Source organism: Chrysochloris asiatica, unplaced genomic scaffold (genome assembly GCF_000296735.1).
Source record: "Chrysochloris asiatica unplaced genomic scaffold, ChrAsi1.0 scaffold00144, whole genome shotgun sequence".
NCBI lineage: Eukaryota > Metazoa > Chordata > Mammalia > Afrosoricida > Chrysochloridae > Chrysochloris > Chrysochloris asiatica.
Window position 1 is genome coordinate 2446845 of NW_006408662.1, and position 12155 is coordinate 2458999.

At 46.1% G+C, this 12155-nt stretch overlaps 1 protein-coding gene across 1 annotated transcript in view; it reads right to left on the reverse strand.

The window, feature by feature from the left end:
* Positions 1 to 2219: 2219 nt before the first annotated feature.
* The window catches only part of PSMG4 (proteasome (prosome, macropain) assembly chaperone 4), a 28821-nt gene continuing 18885 nt past the window's right edge, over positions 2220 to 12155 (reverse strand). Inside the window, exons 3-4 of the mRNA XM_006870574.1 lie at positions 6196 to 6271; positions 2220 to 2341 (exon numbers count right to left, since the gene is read on the reverse strand). Of these exons, the coding sequence (XP_006870636.1) occupies positions 2220 to 2341; positions 6196 to 6271 (198 nt within the window). The remainder of the gene's footprint in view (positions 2342 to 6195; positions 6272 to 12155) is intronic.

The window sequence follows — 12155 nt, forward strand, 5'->3', positions numbered from 1 at the left end:
GCTTCACCCTGAGGAAGGCAGAAAGGAGGGCTTTGGGCTACCTTTAACAGTGGAGCTCACCCAGGAGGTCATGTTTCAATCATGCCAAGCATCTCAGGTTTAGAGCTCCCTCTTGTGGCCGTAACTGATGACCTGACCTCTTGAGTAAAGAGCTGAAAATCTATTTCCTAATAATATGGTCTCTCATTTTTGCAAACTAGTGCGAGACCCATTTTCTTAATAATTCCTTAATCATTATTGCAGTCTTTGCTTATACCGTGTGCCAAGAAAATAATTCCGTCTTTTTATCTAGTTTAAACGATACCACTTCTCAAGGCCCTCTGTAAAATAGTGTCCAAGAGAAGTGATGAGCTGCTTCTCTTAACGCCATGAGAAACAGAAGCAAAGCAGCCAACTGAAAACACAGAGTGGGGCCTCCTCACCTGCATTCTGAGTGCGAGACTCTCAGGCCAAACACCTGCCTTCCAGGGCTTTTACACAGCTTCAACTGCAGGCAGGTAGTTGTTGTTAGGTGACCCTATGCACAACAGAACAAAACACTGCCCGGCGCTGTGTCCATCTCAAAGTCACTGCTATTGCCACAGTGCCAATCCATCACACTGGGGTCTCCCTCTTTTTTACTGACCTGCCACTTTACAAAGCATGATGTCCTTCTAAAGTGACTGGTCCCTCCTAATAATATGTCCAAAGTATTAGAGATGGAATCTGGTCATCCTGGCTTCTAAGACTCTGGTTATACTTGCTCCAACACAGATTCTCGTTTGTTCTTCTAGCAGCCCATGGCACTTTCAATATTCTCCAATTCCATAGCTGAAAAGCATCAATTCTTCTCTGGTCTTCCTTATTCACTGTCCAGCTCTCACATGCATATGAGGTTATTGAAAATACCATGGCTTGGGTCAGGCACATCTTAGTCCACAAGCTGACATCTTTGCTCTTCAACACTTTAAAAAGGTCTTGTGCAGCAGATTTGCCTAATGCAGTATCTGTTTCATTTCATGACTGCTGCTTCCATGAAGCTAATGGTTGAACTGAGCAAAATGAAGTCTTTAACAACTTCAGTCTTGTCTCCGTTAATCAGAATGTTGTTGATTGGTCCAGTGGTGAGGATTTTCATTTTCTTTACATTGAGATGCAACTCATACTGCAGGCTGTGGTCTTTGATCTTCTTAAGTATTTTAAGTCCTCTTCACTTTCAACAAGCAAGGTTGTATCATCTGCGTATCACAGGTTGTTAATGAGTCTTCCTCCAATCCTGATGCCACATGTGTCTTCATATAAACCAGCTTCTCAGATTATTTGCTCAGCATACAGGTTGAGTTAAATGGATTGCTAGATTAACCGCTCAATCCCAGCACATTCATTCTAACCTCATTTATCATTCAGCATTCAAATCGACTATTTACTGCCTGTTCTGCTTTCCTCCTCTCCCAGATGAATCAATATGAGCCTTTGGCCCAACCCTGGTGAAGGGAAAAAAGTTAGGAGACAGCCCTGTAGTGATGGGGACTTTAAGAGTCTGTGAGTGGTCATCTAAGGTGCCCTTGTTAGTCTTTCCCATCCATACAAAGAAAACTGGAGAAAAATCAAAGACACAAGGAGACAATGAGTCCACGGGAACCTCAGCCTCCATGACTGAGGCCAGAGGAATGAGATCCTAGCGCCTAGCTACCACTGCCAACAACTCTGATGGGAATCACAGTAAGACGTCCTGGATAGAGTAGGAGGAAAATGTGGAACAAAACTCAAAATAATCACGAAAAAAGACTGGTTTTACCGGTTTGCTAAGCAACTGGTGTAATCCCTGAGATGGTGGCCCAAAGTCACCACTGTCCCTTTAAGCCATCTCCATGGCTCAACATTCGGCCAAACAACATCAGCCTGAGATGAACAATACCACGAGCAAGGTGGAACACCCCAGCACAGACAGCCACTCCAGATCAATGGGCAGCATTCACCCCCGAACAACGCGCAGAAGACAGAAGGGAGATGCAGGGATGAAGTGGGACGAGAACCATTTCCCTGCACAACTGCAATCAATGCCACAAATCAACGTGTTGAAGGAACCCAATTATTGAATGGAAAACCAATTTGCTCTGTAAACTTTTACTCAGATCACATTTAAAAAGCTAAACAATATGAACACGTAAGTTGACGGGCAAGTATGTCAGACTGTCCAATTAAATGCATTTATGTAAAATCACAGGCTCTCACTTCTGCTAGAACTTTTCCGGAAAAGCATCCATTTCTTCCTTGATCCTGTTTTCCACAAGTAGAGCGAAACTGCTGTCTGTGTTCTGAAGATTGTAGCTGACAAACACCTGTTTGTTGGTCTTCCTGGCTACAACGAGACAACACATGGACACATCAATTAGAAACACCTGCGGGTTCTAGGGGGTCTGGGGAAAGAGAACGGAGTAGAGATGGACAGACTAGCATTACTACAGCCCTCCCCTAGTCTCCACAGTATGGCCTCCCGGAGGCAGCATCAGCATCATCTGGGAATCTGTTAGAGATGTAGGTTCTCAGGCAGGGATTGGGACCAGCACATCAGCCATCCAGGTGATCCCAAACACTGTGGGTCCTGCTGCTGGTGCGTGCCGCTGAGTCAATTCCGACCAAGGTTTAAATGGCCAGCCTTGTAGGTCCAGTGTTTTTATCCGGCAGCGTCACACCAGGATTCCATCACCACATTTTTTTAAGTTGTAAAAAGCATGTTGCTGTTAACTGCTATTAAGTCATTTCCAATTCAATACGGAGCTCTGGTAGCGTTGTTGTGTTATGTGCCGTGGAGTCGGTTCCGACTCATAGCAACCCTGTACAGGGTTTCTGAGGCTGTAAATCTTTACGGGAGCATAAAGCCTCATCTTTCTTCCGCAGAACAGCTGGTAGTTTCGAACTGCTGACCTTGCAGCTTGCAGCAAGGTAACCACTACCAGAGTTACGAATCAGGCTGCTAACCTCAGGGTCAGCAGTTCAAAACTACCAGCGGTTCTGTAGGAGAAAGATGAGGCTTTATGCTCCCGCAAAGATTTATAGCCTTGGAAACCCTGTACAGGGTTGCTATGAGTCCACACCAACTCCATGGCTCATAACAACAACAACAACAACAGGGTTCCGAGGCTGTAATCTTTACAGCAACAGAAAGCCTCATCTTTCTCCCAAGGAGTGGCTGGTGGGCTTGAACCATCAACCATGTGATTTGCAGCCAAGGGCTGATCTTACTGTGCTCCTACATGGATAGCAGCAACTTACTTATTAACAAAAAGTAAGAAATACAAAAGCACTTGAAACTGAAGTTCTTCAGGACCACTCCCTCCCAGAGATCATTTCTTTGCGGCACACACACACACAGTTGTCAGTGTGATGGTAAATTGATGTTTCAGCCACTTTCTATGTGACCAGTAATAGCCATGTGCAGTATAATGGTCCAACTGCAAAAACCAAGCAGAGTCCTTCACCCAGATCAGAAACATGGGACAAGGTTGAGTCAGCAAAGAGCCTGAAGCAGTGAAACACCAACTCATCAGCCTACAAGGACCTTCCTACCAGGCCTCATCCATACTTAGCAGATGTGGAAAGTCCCATGGTCCAGTGACCTCCACCCTCTCCTGCCACTGCCCTATCATCCATTAAGTCACTGTCATCTTCATCTCAGCCTCATCACCAAAGCAGTGAGCTGAGGTTGGATCAACACCGTAGTGCATCCTTCCTCCCCCATAGGAGGGCACCTGCCTCCAACTCTGCGGTGTGGCCAACCTGTCACTCCTGTTAGCACCAACAGGTAACACGGCACCACGAGCAGCAGTGTGGCTCTGGGAGCCAGCAGGAGCGGAGTCTCCCAGCTATAAAAGGGTGTGGGTCTAAGACTTCTGGACCTCAAGTGGCAGGGCAGTCGACAGGTGGACAGATGAGAGCAGAGAGGGATAGGCCCAACTGTGTCCTGAAATGGACTTTCAGTCTCCACCTCTCCATCCCCGCTGCTCCGCCCCTAGACACACTTACAGTGAACAGGTGTAACGCTTAAGGAGGAATCCACCCCCAGTAACACTCAGGTGGTCACCCCTCTCCAGGAAGCAGCCCTCCTACCCACTCAACAACCCAGCAGGCAAGCTCATGTTAACCCTTCAAGATTCCTGTCCCAACTTCAACTCCCCTCCAGAGCTCTCCCAGGCCACTTTCTGCCTCCCCAGTGCCCGCATGATACCCCTCTAGTGACCGTGTCGCACTTGGTTACAAACACTCCTCAGTCTCCTCCAGGGGCCTTACAACAGGGAGTGAGGCTTGTCTAGCTCCTCAGAGGTGGGGACAGGCGGCAGGATCATTCATTCATGCCGTCAGGTGTTAGACATATCAGCTCCACATACAACTGCCTACATCGTCCTCACTGCTGTGCTTGACTGAGCCCACTGCGCTGCCACCTTGTCAGCCCACCTCACTGGGGGGGGGGGGCTCCTTCTCTTCCACCCTCTACTATACCAAGCATGATGGCCCCCAGGTACTGGTCCCTCCTGATAACAAGCCCTCAGGACCCGAGTTGAAGACTGGCCATCCTGGCTTCTAAGGAGCATTCCGACTGTATTTCTTCCAAAACAGATTTGTTCCTTTTTCTGGCAGTCCTCACCAAACCAGAAGTCAAAGGCATCAATTCCTCTCGTCTTGTTTACTGTCCATATGAGACCACTGGCAATACCATGGCTTGAGCAACACCCATTTCTCAAAGTGACAACCTTGATTTTTAACAATTTCAAGAGGTCTTCTGCTGCAGAGATGGCCAATGCAATATTGCATTTGGTTTCTTGACTGCTGCTTCCACGAAGGCTAACTGTGAACCCAAGAGCAATGAAACCCTTGACTCATTGATTTTTCCTTCATTTACCAGTACAGCTAGCTGTGAGGATTTTCTTCATTTACTGGTTTAGCTGTGAGGATCTTTGCTCTATGTTGAGATATAATCCATAGTGAAGGAGCTAGTCTGTTATCTTGATCCGTACCGATTCAAGTCTTCCTCACATTCAGCCAGCCAGGTGTCATCTGCGTATCACAGGCTGTTCATCTTCTCCAATCCTGGTGCCAACATTCTTCTTCATACAGTCCAACTTCTCCGATTATTTGCTCAGCATACAGCATGAATAAGTATAGTGAAAGGATGCTTCCCTCATCATTAAAGTTGATTATAAGCAACTGTTAAATGTCTAATGAACAAATACAAAACCCAATTAGACATTTCATTTTAACATTTACTGGCTCCACCAAAGCAATTTCCAGAATCCAGTGAAAACAGAGGTCTTCACAATCATCTACCCTACCTTCTCCTTCTTCTTACCACTTACTCATACAACATTTGTTGAGCACACACCTGCCACATGTCAGACCCTATGGTGGGTACTGAACATCCCTCAGCTGTAAAATGGATAGCGCACCAGTCAGTGGTGAAGACTCAGTGGAAGATTCTGCGTGGTGTGTAAGCCCTCAGTCGACGCCCTTAGTTTCACAGCTGTGACGTTTCTTAGTTGCTCTCAGACAGGAGTCCTGGTGTGGTGCTGTGTGTTAATGCACCAGACTGCAAAGCCATTTGAACTGCAAGGTCGGCAGTTGAAGCTCACCAGCTGCTCCTCGGAAACCCTATACAGGGTTGCTATGGGTCGGAACCGACTCTATGGCACTTAACAACAACAACAACTCAGACAGAAGCTCCTTCAAACAAGCACCTAGGCTCTCTCCCATGGGGACCCCCACACCAGACTAGCAGGGACTATGTCAGGAGCTGAGAGTTGAGCTGACCAGGGGCTAGGGAAGGGCCTGGGAGGAAAGCAAGGCTCCTCCCAGCTGGGGGTCATGCTGATGGGCGCACAGACGTGTGAAGGGCTGCTCCGTCCACTCTCCATTCACCCATCAGCCAGGTCCTCTGTTCCTCTCTTGTCCAGAGAAGAGCACAGAGAGACAAGGGCCCCTTCTCCACAAGCCCCACTGCAAGGCTCTGGGGGTGACCTCAAGGCCATGTCTACTGGATGCTCGTGTCCCCTAGTCCCCTGCCAGGTCCGTGCACATCCTGAGCTCTGTCCCTCCAGCTAGACGGCAGTCCCAGCAGATGAGCTGATGACCGTCCAGTTCCAGGAAACAGCGGCGTCCCCAGCCCAGTCTGAGAGGAAACCAGCACCCGTGTTTGGCAGCCCCAGGCCTGCCTGTACGTACCTAAACGCTGAGCCAGGCCAGTGGACGTCGTGTCGGAAGTGTCTCCAAGCAGGGAGGTTGCCACAGGGATGGAGTCCTAGAACCAAAACAGAGAACACACTATACTCCTCCTCCCTCGAGGAGGCTGCTGGGTCAGAGCACGTTCTCCAGGAGAACACGGGGCTTCGCGGTACCACCCCGATACAGAGGAAGTCACCCAGTGGGGAACACTTGAAGCGGGGCCCGCCGTGCTGTTCAGGAGCTTCAGGACTTCCTTGACTTAAGCACACGCATTATGTAGGTAACTGAAAGGACATCATCCCAGTCAGAAACACAGCAAACGAGGCCAGACGGCCACAGCAAGGGAAAGGCCAAACCCAGAGCCTGGAGCCCCTGCCCACGCCAGCCACACTGAGAGGCAGAGGTCTGACGCCTCCCGGTCTAACTCTCAGAGGCTCGCCTGGGTCCTTCAGGTTCACAAAAGTTGCTGTGACGTTGAGAAAGGCACCCAGGTAGCAAACATTAACACCTTCTGAATACACTTAGCCGGTACTCATTTCAGATAAGACCCAACAAAGCCAAAGCCCAATATTAACAGTACTAAAATCGGTAAGCACAAGACTGCAAGGTCAGTCTGAACCACAAGGTCGGTGGTTCCAACTCTATACTGGGTCACTATCAGTTGCTCTGGTAGCATAGTGGTTACAAATCGGGCTGCAAACCTCAAGGTCAGCAGTTCAAAACTACCAGCCATTCCGCAGGAGAAAGATGAGGCTTTCTGCTCCTGTAAAGATTTACAGCCTCGGAAACCCTGTACAGGGTCGCTATGAGTCGGAACCGACTCCACGGCACATAACAACAACAACAGAGTTGGAATCGCCGCAACAGCACTTAACAACAACAAAATCAATAAACAGAATCTGAAATCCAGACACACCTTACTTCCAAAGACTTTGGACGTAACCTCCCTGACCAGTAAAAGGCCCAGCTTGAAGGAACATAATCCCTGAGTAGCGTAAACAGTTACACACTCAACTCCTAACTGAAAGGTCGGTGTTTGAACCCACCTGGAGTCCTGGTGTGGTGCTGTGGGTTAATGCACCAGACTGCAAAGCCATTTGAACTGCAAGGTCAGCAGTTCAAACTTACCAGCTGTTCCTTGGAAACCCTATAAGGGGTCGCTATGGGTCATAACCAACTCGACGGCACTTAACAAGAGGCACCATGGAAGACAGGCCTGGAGCTGCTTCCAAAAGAGCACTGTCTTGAAAACTCTTATGAAGCAAGCTCTAATGTGACACACCTGGGGTCACCATGAGTCAGCATCAACTCAAAAGGCAATTAGCAAGCTTAAAAGAAAATACAGCCAACTTGTAAAATAGCCCAAACTCCCTTTATTGTAGATTTCTAGAAGAAACAGTCTCGCTAAGAGGCTGGGGTGTCTTGGAAAGTGGCATGGTTGTTGGAGGGGCACAGCTTGTGAAAAACGTGACAAGTTCTCGAGTTTGCACCCACCCTTCCAACTTCTAGATCCACACAGCTGAACTGAGCAAGCACTGAGCATGTGCAGTGAGGAGCACGCAGGTGCGTGATGGCTCCTTGTCTAAGGCTCAAAGTGACTACGAACCAGACAGATGAGGAGAGATTTAATAGCACAGGACACTTAGTAAGTGAAAGGGCACTTCATGCTCAGTGTAGACTTAATATTGTCAGGGTGTGACTTTTTCCCAAAGCAGTCCACAGATCAGACAAACATCAAAATCCATTCTTTGCAAAAATGAAGAAGCCAATCATTAAATTCATTTGGAAAGGCAAGGGGCCCCAAGAAGCCAATGCAATCTTGAGAGGAAGAACACAGTATAAGACTTATGCTTACCTACCAAATTCAAAACTACACAGCTGTTTTGTTATTAGTTGTGAATGAGTTGGCTCCAATTCATGAAGACCCACATAATTCAGGGTGGACCTGCCCCAGAGGTTTGCTGGCCTGTCAGCCTCTGCCCAGGTAGCACTAAGTGGGCTCACACGGCCCAGCTTTCAGCTGGTAGTCATATACAAACTGGTGTACCACCTGGAGACTTTCATCACGGCTACAGTAACTACAGGTCTGGTACTAGCACAAGGACAGGACCTAGACCAAGGGACAGAACCGAGAGTCCAGAAATAAACCCATATAACTTTGGTCACTTGGTTTCAGCAAGCATGTCACATTCACTGTCTTCTGAGGGAAAAGAACAAATTCTTTTCTGCTGGGAAACCTGGGTCTCTGCATGTAAAAGAACAAAGCTGGGCTTACATCTCACACCACATACAAAAGCTAACTCGAAATGGATCACTGGCCTAAATGTTAAGAGCTAACCCGACACAACTCACAGACAAAAGCAAGGGTAAGTCACCAGGACTTTGGGGAATAGTCTTAATTACAACATCGAAAGCACAAACAACAGAAGAAAAACGAAATAAACTGAACTTCATCAAAACGAAAAAACTTTTGTGCATCAAAAGGCATTATTAAGTTCAAATGACAGATAATAGAAATATATGGAAATCGTGTTTAATAAAGACTTAATATCCAGAATACATAAAAGAACAACTAACTTATTTTACAGAAGAATCCCGATCAAAAAGGGGGAAAGGCAGAAAAGAATTCATATTCTCACAGAATCCATACTTCTCTGGTAGCATAGTGGTTACGAATCAGGCTGCAAACCTTAAGGTCAGCAGTTCGAAACTACCAGCTATTCCGCGGGACAAAGATGAGGCTTTCTGCTCCTGTAAAGATTTACAGCCTCAGAAACCCTGTACAGGGTCGCTATGGGTCAGTCAGAATTGACTGTACATCACTTAACAACAAGAAGAAGCCATATAAACCCTTAAAACTTGGGCCCTGAGATCATTTGTAAAGTTAAGCCAAAAATACCTCAAGCCTTCTTAAAACAACCAAACAAAAAACTCCGCTGCTGTCAAAGCAATTCTGACTCATAGGGACTCTATCAGATGGAGTAGAACTACCCAATAGGGTTCCAAGGCTAAAATCTACAGAGAAACACACCTCCATGTCTTCCTCCTGCGAAACAGCTGGTGGGTTGGAACCACCAACCTTCTGGTTAACAGCTAAGCCTGATCCAACTGCCACCAATGCTCTTAAACCAAACATTTAGCTTCGTTAGTGAAGAATGTCTGCCTGTGCTCTTCTCATAACGATCTGTATGGGATCAAATTGACCAACAGCAACTCAAAAGATAAGAAACTTTGGACACAGTGAGTCAAGTTGTTGTTGTAAGTGCCACTGAGATGGTTCCAACCCATAGTGACCCTGTATAGGGTTTCTGAGGAGCAGGTGGTGAACTTGAACTGTCAACCTTGCAATTCAAACCAACTTTGCAGTCCAGCACATGAACCCACAATGCCACCCCAGTCAGGTACTGACTCATAGCGACCCTGTGTACAACAGAATGAAACACTGCCCGGTCCTGGGCCAACCTCACAATTGTAGCCACGCTTGAACCCATTGATGCTGCCACTTTGCCAATCTATCTCACTGGGGGTCTTCCTCTTTTTCTCTGACCCTCCACCCTACCAAACATGAGATCCTTCTCCAGCGAGCAGTCAGGTTAAGGAGGAACAATTGAAACGAGGATAAGAGTGGTTTCACACCTCAGAGAATACAATCAATGTCAGAGACGTGTCAACGTAAAAACTGTTTGATTTGGAATGCCACACTTCAAATGATCAAATTATTAGACTGCTAGAAGGAGTTCTGGTAGCATAGTGGTTATGAATCGGGCTGCGAACCGCAAGGTCAGTAGTTCGAAACTACCAGCTGTTCCGCGCGAGAAAGATGAAGCTTTCTGCTCCTGTAAAGATTTACAGCCTCGGAAACCCTGTACAGGGTGGCTATGGGTCGGAATCGACTCGACGGCACTTAACAACAACATCGTCTCAACAACAACAATCAATTCAATAAATACATAACCTTACAACAGGTAAGTAAAAAAATACAACTCTACAGCAAAACGCAAACCACCCAACCAACAATTAAGCTAAGGAGAGAACAAACAAGATGGCGGATCAGGTGGAAGTGCAGTAAGGAGCTCCGTCAGCAACAACACAGAATACCCCATCAAGCAGGCTCAGGGGTCCCAGAACTCTGAACCACATATAAAGGAATATTTAGAAGGTTGGAAGGCTTGGAGCTGGGGAGTTTTGGCAGAAGCAAGAATCTATTGCTTTCTAGTCCGGGATGCTCGGCTGCTCCAGGAGCTGCCATCTTGGTTGAGACCAAGCAGGGCAAGGATCAGAGCAGTCACGGACGCCTGACAGAACCACAGAGATAAAGGTGTGGGCATTCTTTTCTTTTGGTATCTGTTCATTGGTCCCTTGCTGTCTGCGCACCTCCATTCTGGTGACTCTAGGAGTGCCTGAGCTAGTGGACACCCCAGCCCCACCCTCGGAGGGTTCTACTACACATGCGCACAGATCTCCTCGAAATTTAAAGAGACAGTTTCTATTTAAACTCAAACAGCCACAGCCAGCCCTCAACTGTTTATAACTAGAAAAAAGGCCTGAATGGGGACTGTGGAGCAGGACAGGCAAACTAAAAAGGAAATAGGCCAAAATTCAATCCTAAATAATGTCAAAATGACCAACAGTGGCATCTTGAAATTTCTCAAGAAGAAGAGTGAAAAGGGAAGCCCATTTCCTGATCACATCTACCTGGAGGCAATCAGAAAGCATAAAAAATAACAAAATACATACCCATCTAAGTATTAAGGCCACAGATAACCCCTGAATATGCTCAAAAAACAGAAGCAGATGACCATATCTGCACATGTCCAGAAAAGAGATAAAGTGACTGAGGCAAATGAGCTGGAAGTAGACCTACACTCCATACTGGAAGATGGGCAGGCTTTGGAAATCCTGAGAAGGAATTCAGAAAAATGATTATAAAAGGTATCAAAACATTATACAATGCAGTTGAGAAAAATAAGGAAGAAGTCAAGAAAACGATACAGGAACAATCAAATAAGACAGATACAGCATTGGAAACGATTCAAAACCTACAGAAAGAGGTCCAAACGATTAATATTAGAATATCAGAAATGGACAATATACTGAAAGGGCAAAGGAGTAGAACTGAAGAGATAGAAGCCAGAAGTAGGGAGCTAGAAGATAAATCTCTCAACACTACTAAGACAGAAGAGCAAACACAAAAAAGGATAAAACAATCTGAAGAAGGCCCAAGATTCATGTTGGATAACATGAAGAAGACTAACAAGAATTATTGGCATTCCAGAACAGGAAGAATCACACAAGTCCACAGAGGAGACAGTTGAAGAGCTTCTGGAAGAAAATTTTCCTAACATCCTGAAAAGTGAAAAGATAAGCATTCAAGAAGTTCAAAGAACCCTAGAAAGGATAGACCCTAAAAGACAATCACCAAGACATATAATAATCAAGCTCTCTGAAATCAAAGATAAAGACAGCATCTTGAAAGCAGCTAGGGAAAAGAGAAATATTACATATAAAGGCAAGCAAATCAGATTAAGCTCAGATTTCTCAACAGAAACCATGCAGACAAGAAGGCAATGGGGAGATCTATATAAAACCCTGAAAGAAAAAAACTGCCACCCAAGAATCCTCTACCCAGCAAAGCTGTCAATCAAATAATGATGGTGTAATAAAAACATTCCAGGATAAACAGAAGCTAAGGGATTTTGCCAAAGCCAACCCTGCTATGAAAAACGTCCTAAAGGAAGTTCTATGGACTGAGAACCAACAAGAACAGACAACAACTACAGAATAACATACATGGCAGCATCACCCTGAACTGAATAGACAAATGGAAGAGTCAAGAACAGAATAAAATTATAAGAACAGAGGATCTGGGAGGTCAGTCAATGATCAAAACAATTACAATGTGAAAGAAGGTAAACACAGAGGAACAGAGATCCAGGTGGTGGGAAGGTCAGGTAGATTAC